Here is a 12,106-nt window from a genome sequence, read left to right as displayed (position 1 = left end):
CACAGAGAGCCACCAGCCCGTCAAGGGCCCATCTCCACAAACCCAGAAGAGCACAGAGGCACAATGGCAGGCAGGGGAACTCAAACGGACTCCTGAGGAGAGAACACCTTGTCCAGGTTCCTCCCAGCTCTGTCCCAGAAGAGTCATCAGCCCCATTGTCCAGGCATGAAGTCTGTCAAGATGAGTCACCAGAAGGAGCTCTCTGGATCACCTTTGCAGCTAAGGCAGGGTTGGTGTGTCGGGGTGTGGGACACATTATGGGAGAAGGACACCCCTCCCTTTCAGGGGAAGAACATTTTGGGAATAGACGAGACTTACTGTGGGACGTTTAGGGGAGGAATTAAAGGTGGGGAAAGGGAAGGATTTAGTGGCTTTTGGGGGTACCAATGAGCGGAAGCGAAGCAAAAGGCAACAGCAGTCTGTGGTGCCAGCAGCTGGAAGAAGTGTGGGTGTCCGTGATCACTAGTGAAGACAAAGCTGGACTAGCCAGGTGTCACTACAACAAAGTTTTGCCACAGGGCTGAAATCCGAGAAGTCTTCTCTTTCACTGGGGCCACAGAAGGTTCATAGAATCATAGGCTCAGAGAATGGTTTGGGTTGGAAGGGACCTTGAAAGATCACCTGGTCCAATCCCCCCTTTCACGGACATCTTTCACTAGATCCGGTTGCCGAAAGCCCTGTCCAACCTGACTCTGAACGTTTCCAAGGATGGGGCATCCACAACTTCTCTGGGCAACCCATTCCAGTGTCTCACCACCCCTCATTGTAAAAAATGTCTTCCTTATATCCAATCTAATCTACCTCCTTTCCATTTAAAACTGTTGTCCCTTGTCCCGTCACTAAAGGCCCTGGAAAAAAAGTCGCGCTCAGTCTTTTTCAAAAGCCCCCTTTATATACTGAATGGCTGCAATAAGGTCTCCGCGGATCATTCTTTTCTGCAGGCTGAGCAACCCCAACTCTCTCAGCCTTTCTTCATAGGAGAGGTCTTCCACCCCTCAGATCATTTTTGTGGCTCTCTTCTGGACCCGCTCTAACAGGTTCATGTCTTTCTTTTACTGGGGACCTCAAAGCTGGACGCACTACTTTAGGTGGGGTTTAACAAGACTAGAGTTAGTGCCAACACCAGTGATGATGTTATAGCCATAGCCATAAAACCTTTAGCCAGGGAACAGATTCAAGCCAGAGGCAGTTCTTGCAGTTTGTCTGGCCTGTATACTATAATGGCTTCTCTATTGCCAGATATCAGTCACAAGACACTGCTGCCGGAAGGTAACACTCAACAGCTCCCAACGAAGCAAAGAACATCATTTGTGCAAGGAAGCCACTAGCAGTCATTTTCCTGCTCTCTGTCAGGAAGCTGGCCAGCATCCTAGGCAGGATGGTGGAGGCACACTCAGCTTCCAAGGACGACAGCTTCCCTAGAAAAAGCACATCAGTGCGCAAAGGTGCTGATCGGTTGCAACCAGAGCAGTTATAGGGAAGTTTCCACTCAGAGTAACCCTGCAAATGACAATAAAAAACAGGAAAAGGAAACCCTTTGTTCAGGAAGATACTCAAAAGCAAGGAGGACAGACTTCATGCTGTTGGCTTGATTTCTGCACTCTGCTTTTGATAGCAGTTTCATCTAGGCAGTAAGAGTGAACCAGAAATACTTCCAATTACCACCAAATATCTTTGCTTTCATTCTTGAATGTAGAACCCCTCGATTCCCTTTTGGTGGTTTTGCTTAGCGGCTGAACCAGGAGTTCAGCAGTGAAATGTGCATTGAGAAAGGGGGAAGGAGGAAAGCTAGAAAGATTCCTCAGTAGCTCAACTACTTCCAGCTTTATTGAAGATGTGTCATCTTCTCTGATGAGGACTTCTGAGCTATATCTTCTTTCAAAATCTGGAATAAAAAGAAGCCAGGGTTTTTCAGAAACAAAGGGTTTTCCAAGGAAGCCCAAGAAATCTCTGCTGGATGTCAAAAAGAGTACCAGCTGTCAAAGGACTGCAGGACAATTCCTTCAGTAAATGCCAGGCAATTACCACAAGCCAACGTTGCCTTTCGCTCACACTTCTGATTTTTGATTTCTTTATGCTGTAAGAACACCCCATATACATCCATGTGTGCTCTAGGATTGGCAACCACACACACAGGTAGCTTTTGCTTATTTTTTCTCAAAGTTCAAGAGGCTTCTTGGTGACAGGAGATACCTCTTGTACCCTTCATGTCCCCCCCAATACCATTGCCCCCCCTAACCAGGAGTGGAGGCTTCTTTTCTAGTCATAGTCTCTTCAGCAGGTTCTGGTAGCTCTGACACCCAAATTCCCATCTCCAATGCTTTCTACTGTTCAGAGGGAAACTGCAGATGAAGACGAGTGATCTTAGCATGCACATGACCACACCATTCTAACGTTGCTAGGGTGGGACATTCAGGGAATGCTGTCCATTCACAATAAGTGACACACAATGAGCTGAACTAAAATGCAACTTTCTTGAATAAGGACAAGTGAAACCTGGCTAACCTATGAAGTGGTGTTTTCTGTATGCTACACTCGCTATAGGAAAATGGAAAAAGGAATTTAAAAAATGAAATGAATGAAAAAACTGCTTACTGTGAACTCTGTCTCTGTTCACCACCAAAGACATGAGTCTAGGTATGTTATATATTGCTGGTGCTACAGGGGAAAAAAAAAAAAGTGTGTCTGTGGGTTTGACTTCCAGCATCACTTTCGGAGTGACTGATTTCTTTTTTATCAAAACAGTCTCAAATTATACATACCGAGATTTGGTCCTGAATGGAGTAGGAAAAAAAAAGGTTTGAAATTTTTCAGCAGTTCTGATAAGTCTATGTGGTTGCAAATGAAAACACCAGTATCTACAGTGAAAATCCTTGCATTTGAATGCCTTGAAGCCAGATTTCCAAACCCTAAAAAGTCTGTAGAGATGGAGAATAAGATATTGGTGTCCATCCTGAGACAAGCCCCTGCTTAGTTTGCTTGTTGATACCAAAGGGAGGGAGAAGGGGCAAATGAAATGCAAGCAAACATCAACAGGGGAGTTTCAGGAGTGTGAGCTTTGAGTTTCGTGGTAGTCTTACAAAAATAAAATAAAAATAGAGTACTGCCTTTCTGACAGTGACTCGCTGAATGCACCAAGAAGCATCTTTCCTGTGAGGGTGGTCAAACAGTGGAACGGGTTGCACAAAGATGTTGTAGAATTTCCATCTGTGGAGACACTCTCAACCCGACTGGACACAGTCTTGGATGTTAACCAAGTTCCCCACAGAGAAGAAGTCTCTCTTTCAGGGACTGTACTGCACGGTTGTATGGTTGGCTCCCTGGGAGGAATGCAATGTCTGCTGCTAGCCACGATGCCCTGTGATCGCTGTTCAGCCATCTGTAATCCTCTGCATTATACAGCTATAACGAACCAACGGGGACGCAGAAAGCCATTTCTACCCATTCATCTCCCCTCATTGTGATCACTACTGCGATCCTGCTATCATGTGTATATTAACACCTGCCAATGATTCCCTAAATGTGAATAAAGTGATCTCCACCTGCTACAGAGTTGTGATCCCAGTGGTAAATCCTCTCATATACAGCTTGAGAAACAAGGAGGTCCAGGAAGCCCTTAAGAGGATCTGGGGTAGAAATTCAACTTTGCGTTAATATTCTGGGCAATTCCTGGATGCTGCAACCATCCTTGCATATGGGGTACATTTGATCTAATCTTAAGGGCCCCAAAAAAGTCACCATAAAAAGTGTAGCTGTGGAAAAGTGACCGCTGTTAAAATACAATGAATTTTTTGTAGGCTTTCACCTCGGCTAGCTGCCAGACGCCCATGCAGCTGCTCTCTCACTCCTCTTTCTCAATAGGACAGTGGGAGAAAAAGAAATGAACAAGCTTGTGGGTCAAGGAAAGGACTGGGAGATTGCTTAGCAATTACTGCCACGGGCAAAACACGCTTGACTTGGGGAAGATTAATATAATTTGTTGGCAATTAAAAATAGAGCAGGACGGGGAGAAACAAAGACAAAAACTAAAACACCTCCCTCCCGCGTCCTCTTGTTCCCGGGCTCGACTTCACTCCTCCAACTCCTGACTCTTCCTCTACCTCCTGTCCCCGCCATCCATACAGGGGGGATGAAGGGTGGGGGGCTATGATCAACACATGGCAGTTTCTCTCTGGCGCTCCTTCCTCCTCATACCTTTCTTCTGCTCCAGCATGGGTCCTCTCCAGGGGTCGCAATTCCTTCAGCAAACATCCATCTGCTCCAGCAGAGGGTCCTCCATGGGCTGCAGCATGAAGGTCTGCTCCACCATGGGCTGCAGGGAAATACCTCCTCTTCCCCCTTTTACCTCAGTGTTTGCACTGCTGTCCTCACTCTTTTTTTCCCTCCTGCTCTTCCCGTGTGGCACTTTTTACCTTCTCTTAAATACGTTTTTACAGGGACAGCACCAGCTTTGCTGATTGGCTCAGCTTTGGCCAGCAGCGGGTCTGGTTTGAAACCATCTGTGACTGGCATGGGGCAATCTTTCCCCACAGAGGTCACCCCTGCAGCCTGCCCACTACCAAAACCTTACCCTGGAAGCCCAATGCACTTGAAAATCCCAGAGCATCATCAATGGCACTCAACATCCATAGTTAGGCCACTGAATCCCATGCCGCATGGGATTCCATTCACTCTCCAGCTGTCACCTCTGAAAAAGCAGGCGTTCATACCCTGCCTCCTATCTGGCAGCTGTTTCGGATATCTCAGAACAGCTGAAAGGGCACGGGGCACCTACGGGACGCACTGCAGTGACACAGTGAGATCCACCCCTTTATTTGACAAACCCTTCTTAAAAAAAAAAAAAAAAAAAAGAAAAAGAAAATGTCCTCTAGCTTCTGAGGATGAGGATGAGGTAAATCAATAACATTGGTCTTACATTTCTATAAAAACCACAGAAAGATATGTACGTAGGTGGAAAGGGAGACAGACAGACGGACGGACAGACAGACAGGTTCATGAAGAAGGTGTTTATCTGTAGTATCTGAACAGGATTTTTCTCCCCGAGATCTGGTATTTTGAACAGATGACTATTTGGGTAAACCCCAGAGAAAAGCCACGTGCGGAAAAACGAAGCAAAGCTTAGCATACGTATTTAGGGTTATTTGTCAGAAGCCAGTGCAAACTCTCATAGTATGGTAGAGAGCAAATGCGTGAACAAGTCTGCGGTGGGTTGGCCCTGAAGAGCAGCTAAGCACCCACCCAGCCACTGACTCAGTCCCACAAGGGCATGATGTTAATGGTATATGTGATATGCCCCTTTGGCCAGTTTGGGTCAGCCGTCCTGGCTGTGTTCCCACCCAGCTTCTTGCCCACTCCCAGTAGCAGGGTCAGTTCCAATCCTGAAGACGGTAGGCTCCACAAAGCAGCCTAACAGGGAATTTGCTGCCTCCACACATCCATCCAGCTGGACCTCTGCAAGCAGAGAGAAAAAGTAGAGGGGGACCACAACTCAGTGAGGGAATACAGTGTGTATTGACAGTCTCATAGACTGCCCTACAGGAGCACTGGGTAAGAGGCATATGGGTCAATGGGTGTCAGCTGTGGATTTGGTGGGAAAGGCCCAGGGCATGACTCCTCCCCGCAAAAATCTTCTTACCAGCTTGGTCCTGCAGCCACCTACAAGCTTTGGCCTTCAGAAGCTCTGACCAAGATACCTTCCATTTGTACTGGTGCAACCAGACTAAAGCCAAAACTGTGGCCCAGGCAGTTGACTGCACACCCTGGGGAGCAGGGGGAGGGAAACAGAGCAATCAATGGGAAGAAATAAAAAGAAAGATCAGTCCCAAAACCAGCACGTGGAAAAAGGAAGACCTCCACACATACATGCAAACTCTCCAAGCTTCCCAAATCCTCAAAATTGGAAAGTTCCCAGGTACTGCTGCTGATTCCAACCCCCCACCCCCCTTCCACAAGTGGAGAGGCTCTATATGCCGACTGCTTTGATCTCTTCCTCTCAGTTCAGCACAGACTGGGAACTTGGAACAGAGGAATGTTCATCTCATGACAGTGCCGTGCTCCTGCCCCTGATCTGCTTACCTCACTGGGTCTTCGTCCCTCCACATCAGCCTTGCTGAGCCCCAAGGCAGAGGCCAGGGCTGCAGTGAGGGCCCAGGAGCCATTTGCTTTCTGGAGTGCCACCACTACCCTGAGACCAGAGAAGTCACACAGTCTTGTTGACAGTGGTGAAATCGTCCAGTCCCAACTGATGTTCAATGCTGGTGGTTCTTCCATCACCTGCTCTGCAGGAGAAGGCTCCTTCCCTGGAAGACACAAACATTCACACAGCTCGTATGAGATAGGCAACAGCTAGTAGCCTTAAATTCTGCCTTCTCCAGGTATACCTAAGTGTCCTCCATCCTCTCTGGATTTTCCCAATTTTTCCCAGTCTTGCACAAGCATCCTGAACTTTTTCCAGACCTCCCAGAGCATCCTCAGATCTTCCCAGTCCCTCATAAGTATCCTAAAACCTGTCCTATATGCTCTAGTTTAACCAGCGTAATTCTCTCCGAACACCCTTAATTCCACCCATGAGCATCACTAACGTTACTCCTTCCTGCCACTTCCCCCTTATGGCTCACGTTCACCACTGAGGGCCCCACAGGGGTCCTTCTCCATCATCCACTCTTAAACCCACCAGCCTCAGCATGAGCTCTTCTTTTCCACATTCCAAAACAGAAGAGTTCTTTGGAGCTACAGCAGCACTGGATCACGAGGGACTGAAGGTGAGGAGGGTCAAGCACATCCACGGGCATTATTGTTCCAGGCATGGCTCAGTTCTGGAGCAGATTTAAGAGCTTTTATGGGCAGGAATTCTTCTTTTATGGGCAGGAAGTTTTCTTTTTATGGGCAGAAAAGGAAGCACTCGGGCATAGAGTAGTTGGGGGCAGAACTAGGGGACATTTAAGGCTGGTCCAAAGGTATACTGATATACAAAAAAAGAATTTTCCTCATACCCATTCAACATTTCCCATGTTCCAACTTGTGTCTGTTGCCTCTTATCCTAATGCTGTGCACTTCCAAGAAGAGCCTGCCTCTGGCTTCTCGCTATTTCCCTCCCGTCAGCCAAGCTGCAGACACAAATGAGGTATCCTCTTCTTCAAGATGAACAATCCCAGCTCTCTCAACCTCTGCTTACGTGCCATGTGCTCAGCCCCCTCAGGTTAGTGGCCCTCCACCAGAGTCGTTCCAGCATGCCAATGCCTTTCTTGTAATGGCAGCAGAAGCTGGACACAATACCCCACGACGCAGGCTAGCAAACGTTGCTGAATAGAGGGGAAGGATCACCTCCCTACACCTAGTGGCTACACTCTTGCTAATACAACCCAGGATGCAGTTGGCTTGCTTTGTTGCAAGGGAACGCTGCTGACTTCTCTTCAACTAGTTGTCCTCTAGGACCCCAAGATCCTTTTCTGTAGAGCTGCTTCCTTGAGTGCGTGTGCCCTAGGCTTGTATTGTGGCATAGGGTTGTGCCATTCCTGATCCATTCCTGACACAAGACTTTGCATTTGTCTTCATTGAATGCCAAGCGGTTCCTGCCAGGCCATTTCTCCAGCCTGTCCCTGCCCTCCACTGTACTGACCACGTACCTACTGCTCCCAATTTGGTGGTGTTCATAAACTTGCTAGGAGCACACTCTGTCCATTAATGAAGATGTCAAACAGTACTGTTACCATGAGAGAACCCTCTGGAATTACACTGGGTTTTGGCCACCAGCTGGACTCTGAACTGCTGATAACTGCTCTTTGAGCCCAGCAGTCCAGCCAATTCTCCACCAGCCTTCCTGTTCACTTAACCCGGCCAATATCTCGTCAGTCTGATGGTAAGGAGACTTTGGGAGATTGTCAAGGGCCATGCTAAACCCACTGCCCTCCTCTTGTCCACAGTGCCAGTTACCTCACACAAGAAAGCAGTGCGGTTGGTCAGGCATGATTTACTTTTGATAAACCCATACGGCTTGGTCCTTCTAAGAGGATTTGCTCCATTTCCTTCCTAGCGACATAGAGGAGGCTAACCGGCCTGTAGGTCCCTGAACTCTTCTTCTTCCCCTTCTTGAAGATGGGTGAGACGTCTGATTATTTTCCAGTCATCAGGAACATCTCCCAGTTGCCATGATCTTTGGAACATGATAGAGCCGCTGCCTTGCAGTGGCACCAGCCAACTTCTTTGGTGCGCTCAATTGGATGCACACGATCCCGTGGACTTGTGTAGGCTTAACTAGCCTATGTGATTCCATCTACTGTGGGTAATGCTTCGCTCATACAGACTCTGCTGGGAGACTCAGAGACATGGTAGGCCCAAGGGAAAGCCTTACTAGTTAAAACTGAGCCCCAGAAGTTCAAGACTATGACAGCTTTTTCCACATCCATTGTCAGTGAGTCCCCTGCACTACTGAGCAAGATGCCCACACTCGCTTTAGGCGTCCTTTTGCCGTCAATGTGCTTAGCGATGCCCTTCCTGTTGTCCTTCACCTCCCTTGCAAATTTCAACTCCAGGTGAGCTTTGGCGTTCGCAGCTCCATTTGTACATGTCTGGGCAACGTCTTTGTATTGCTCCTAAGTAGCCTGTCTCCACTTCCACCTTTGTATACTTGCTTTCTGTGTTTGATCTGACTAAGGAACTCAATGTCCATCTATGCTGGCCTTCTGTCACGCTTCCTTGCATTTCTGCCACTGGACTGGACCATTCCTGATCTCAGACGATTGGGTCCTGGAAGATCAACCAGATATGATGGACCCTTTGCCCTCCACAACAGTTGCCCACAGGGTCCTGAACAAGGCAAAATCTGTTCTTCTGCAGCCCATGGGCTGTAATTCTGCTGATTGTCTTACGCGCTCCTCTCAGGATCGTAAACTCCAGTCTCATGATTGCTGCAGCTAAGGCTGACCTTCACATCTTCAGCAAGTTCTTCCTTGTTTCTGAGGAGCAGGTCAAATAGAACATCTCTCCTAGCTGGTTCATCAGGCACCGGCATCACAACATAGGCTTCAGTACAATGACAGCAACCTCATGGATTTCTTGCACCCAGCCAGATTGCCTTTCAAGCAGATACTGGGGTCTCTTAAAACCGTCCAGGCGTATCAAGACTCGTGACGCTGAGGTGTTCTCCAGCTGCCTGAAGATGGCTTCACCTACCTCCTCTTCTTGATCCACATCTTGATCAACATCATCTGTGCTGACCTGTCATCTGATCCTTACCCACAAGCTCTCTTCCTTGGCTTCTGCAGCTGTGCAGATTTCCTCCTTTCTGTACAGGCATTTCAGACGGGCCCCAAGTCATGCAGCTTTTTTGGGGGAAGCGTGAGAGCTTTCCCTGCCATCCTGTCCCCTAAATACATCCGCTCAAGCCCTTGTGCCCTCACTTTTCCTCAGATTACTGTAGCCCGTCCTCAAGGCTACACACCTGCTTCTACAGCCCTCCTCGCTAGATTTGCAAGCTTGTTTGCAAAGGCACTTTTGTCCCACATGGTCAGATGAATCCTGTTCCTTTTCTGTAACCCTTGCTCCTCAGAGAGGGTCCTGCAGTCACAGCAGTAACAGTCCTGCCCGTGACACCAGCCATGCAGCCAGTGGTGGACCTGCAGGATTTCTACCAACGTTTTCCCTTTCATGGGAAGGACTGAGGAACACCATGTGGGCTCCCATGCCCTTCAGCCCCAGGGCTCCATAACTGCACATGATATGCTCCATGTTATTCCTGGTAGTGTCACTGCTGTCACCATGGAAGAGCCGCAATAGGTAATAGTCCAAGGGCCAGACAAGCCTTGGCAGTCTCTGCAGCTTCTTTGGTCCTGGCCTCTGATGAGCAACACACCTCTGCCTGAAGCATGAGGTTGGGTTGGCAGCTGGGTGCCTCCATCCCCTGCAGGAGGGAGTTTTCAGTAACCATCACACGCCTTTCCCCTCTGCTTGGGCACCTGGCTGAAGCTCGCCTGGCTCTGGATGCCTCCCCTGACAGGCCTTCTTTGTTCTCACCTGTGCCCAGTACCCAGTCTGAAGTTGCAGGTCTGCAGGTCGAGCAGGAGCCACAAGCCTCCACCTTTCCCCATTTTGACCACGGCCTCCAGAGTTCCCATTCTCCTTGCTTCACATAACTCACGCTGTTTTCTCTGCAGGCTTTCCACAAAGACCAGGACAACCGCCTCGTCATTCTCCCTGACGGTGTGCAGTGCGCTCACTTCTTCCTTTTAGCTCCTTCGGTCAGCAAGACCGAGCCTTGACCAGAACATACCTGCCATAGGAGGAGGGCACTGTGGCCCTGGCCCCAGGGTGAATCACCAGCCTCTCTCTTCAGCTCAAGGCCTAGGCAGCACTGTCTTCCTTTTACGCTCTGTCTGGACTGAGGCTTCCAATGTGCCAAGGGCAAATACACCAGTGAGTGCTGGAGAGGGTGCGGTGTGGCATGCTGCACAACCTGCACTCAGCCCCACGCAGGCCTGAACAGTTCCCGGACCCCTCTGCACCTCTGCTGCGCCAACAGCTGAGACACCTGCTACATCTCTGTTAGCTCGCTCTATGTTCTTGCCTACCTGATACACGGCTGCTTCCCAAACACCAGCTGAAGAAGTGCTTGACACCTTCTCCTGCCATTAGAAGTCTGTTGAAGACAGTACACACAGAGCCTCCTTAATTAGGAGAGAGCCAACAGAAGCTGACCATTAGAGCTGACTGAAGCACAAATCTGCAGAAATTAACTCTCCTCAGCAGCAGCAGTCACAAGAAGTTCCCAGCAGGTGATCCCTGGAGACCAGAAGACGAGCCCTGGACAAGCAGAAGGCTGGAAGGAGAGGGAGCCTGGAAACTGCTGTGCAAACGGCAGCAAGCTGTCTCTTTTTTGCTCAACTGTATGAGGGGAAAGCAAGAGTCGCACAGACATTTTGCGACAAACTCAGTGTTTGGGGATGGAGTTAAGGATAGTTGGAGGCGAGGACACGGTTCCTTCAGGGGAGTATTGAAGCATTTGATTCTTAGTTTCCAGGCCAGAGCTGAGATGTAGGAGTGTGCTTTGTCGGTCACTCCATCCATCCCCAGCACAATGACAATCCGGAAGTCTGGTGAGAAGATAAATTCCACCCTAGTCCAACACATTTTGAGAATGCTCAGCTAAGAAGTTTCTCCTTACCTTTACGGGATGCCGAAAGCTGGGTGAGTGCCTCAGTGTCAGGGGCTTTGCGACCAAGCATCTCAAGGCAGGACTGGCACTTCTGGACCATCCAAAACTTGGTGGACTTGAACCACAAAGGCCTGAAACCATTCAACCAGAGCAGCTGGCAAGGAACCAGGGTGCAAGAGGGAGAGACCAACATGGAGGAGTCTGGAGGCAAACGATCTGGCAAGAGAGGCAGGGAGATGGGGTTAGACTGGTGGGTATTAGAGATAGGCAAACGGGCAGCCAGGATAGGGGGCTGCAGATGGTGAGCTGGCAACAAGTCCCGCTTTTCCCTCCCAGTCCTATCCCCACCGTTTCTGGCCTTACCACGGCGGCCGGCATCCCTCTGTTTCATGCACACTGCCACGCTGGATGTGAAGGGGGACGGAACCCCCAGGCTGAGGCTGGATTTAACTGCACTGTGCTGGATATCCTTCTCTGCCCCGCTTGTCCCCTCCCAGGCCAGTTTCCACAGCAGGTGCATCATGGCCATGCGGTGCACAGGCAGCCTGCAGAGGCAGGGAGTTGGTCCTTGGTTCCACCTCGGGGAGGGGCAACGGACATGTGGAGTAAAGCGGAGGGGGCAGTGGGGTAATGGTCACCCAGGCCCCCTCCCAAGGTCAGGGCAGAGGGGACAAGAGAGCAGCACTGGATGCCCAGACTCTCTTCCCACCTCAGGCTACAGTGGGAAGGTTGCAAGCGAACAATGCCTGCTCTCCCTCCTCCAGACCTCGCCAGTGCCACTCTGCCTCATGGGCAAGTGTGTTACCCTCTCACCTGTCATCTGATGATGGGGACAGCGAGAACCTGAGTGTGTAATTGAAGGACTGGCTGCCCACATGGTACTGAAGGGTCACAGCTCCCTCACCCGCCTCTGGATCCTGCTGACGCAAGGGGAAGAGTCAGACAGAAAAATTAATC

General features: G+C 49.6%; 1 protein-coding gene across 1 annotated transcript in view; it reads right to left on the bottom strand.

Moving 5' to 3' along the window:
* Positions 1-5,366: 5,366 nt before the first annotated feature.
* LOC104129620 (von Willebrand factor A domain-containing protein 5A) overlaps positions 5,367-12,106 on the bottom strand; it is a 12,173-nt gene continuing 5,433 nt past the window's right edge. The window contains 7 exon segments of the mRNA XM_035897977.1: positions 5,367-5,570; positions 5,573-5,629; positions 5,631-5,759; positions 6,076-6,299; positions 11,159-11,365; positions 11,513-11,694; positions 11,963-12,066. Coding sequence (XP_035753870.1) covers positions 5,367-5,570; positions 5,573-5,629; positions 5,631-5,759; positions 6,076-6,299; positions 11,159-11,365; positions 11,513-11,694; positions 11,963-12,066 — 1,107 coding nt within the window.

The sequence above is a fragment of the Egretta garzetta genome, unplaced genomic scaffold, assembly GCF_000687185.1.
Source record: "Egretta garzetta isolate BGI_Z169 unplaced genomic scaffold, ASM68718v1 scaffold1147, whole genome shotgun sequence".
Taxonomy (NCBI): Eukaryota; Metazoa; Chordata; class Aves; order Pelecaniformes; family Ardeidae; genus Egretta; species Egretta garzetta.
Note: the sequence above shows the minus strand (reverse complement) of the source record. Positions and strands in the feature narration are given on the sequence as shown.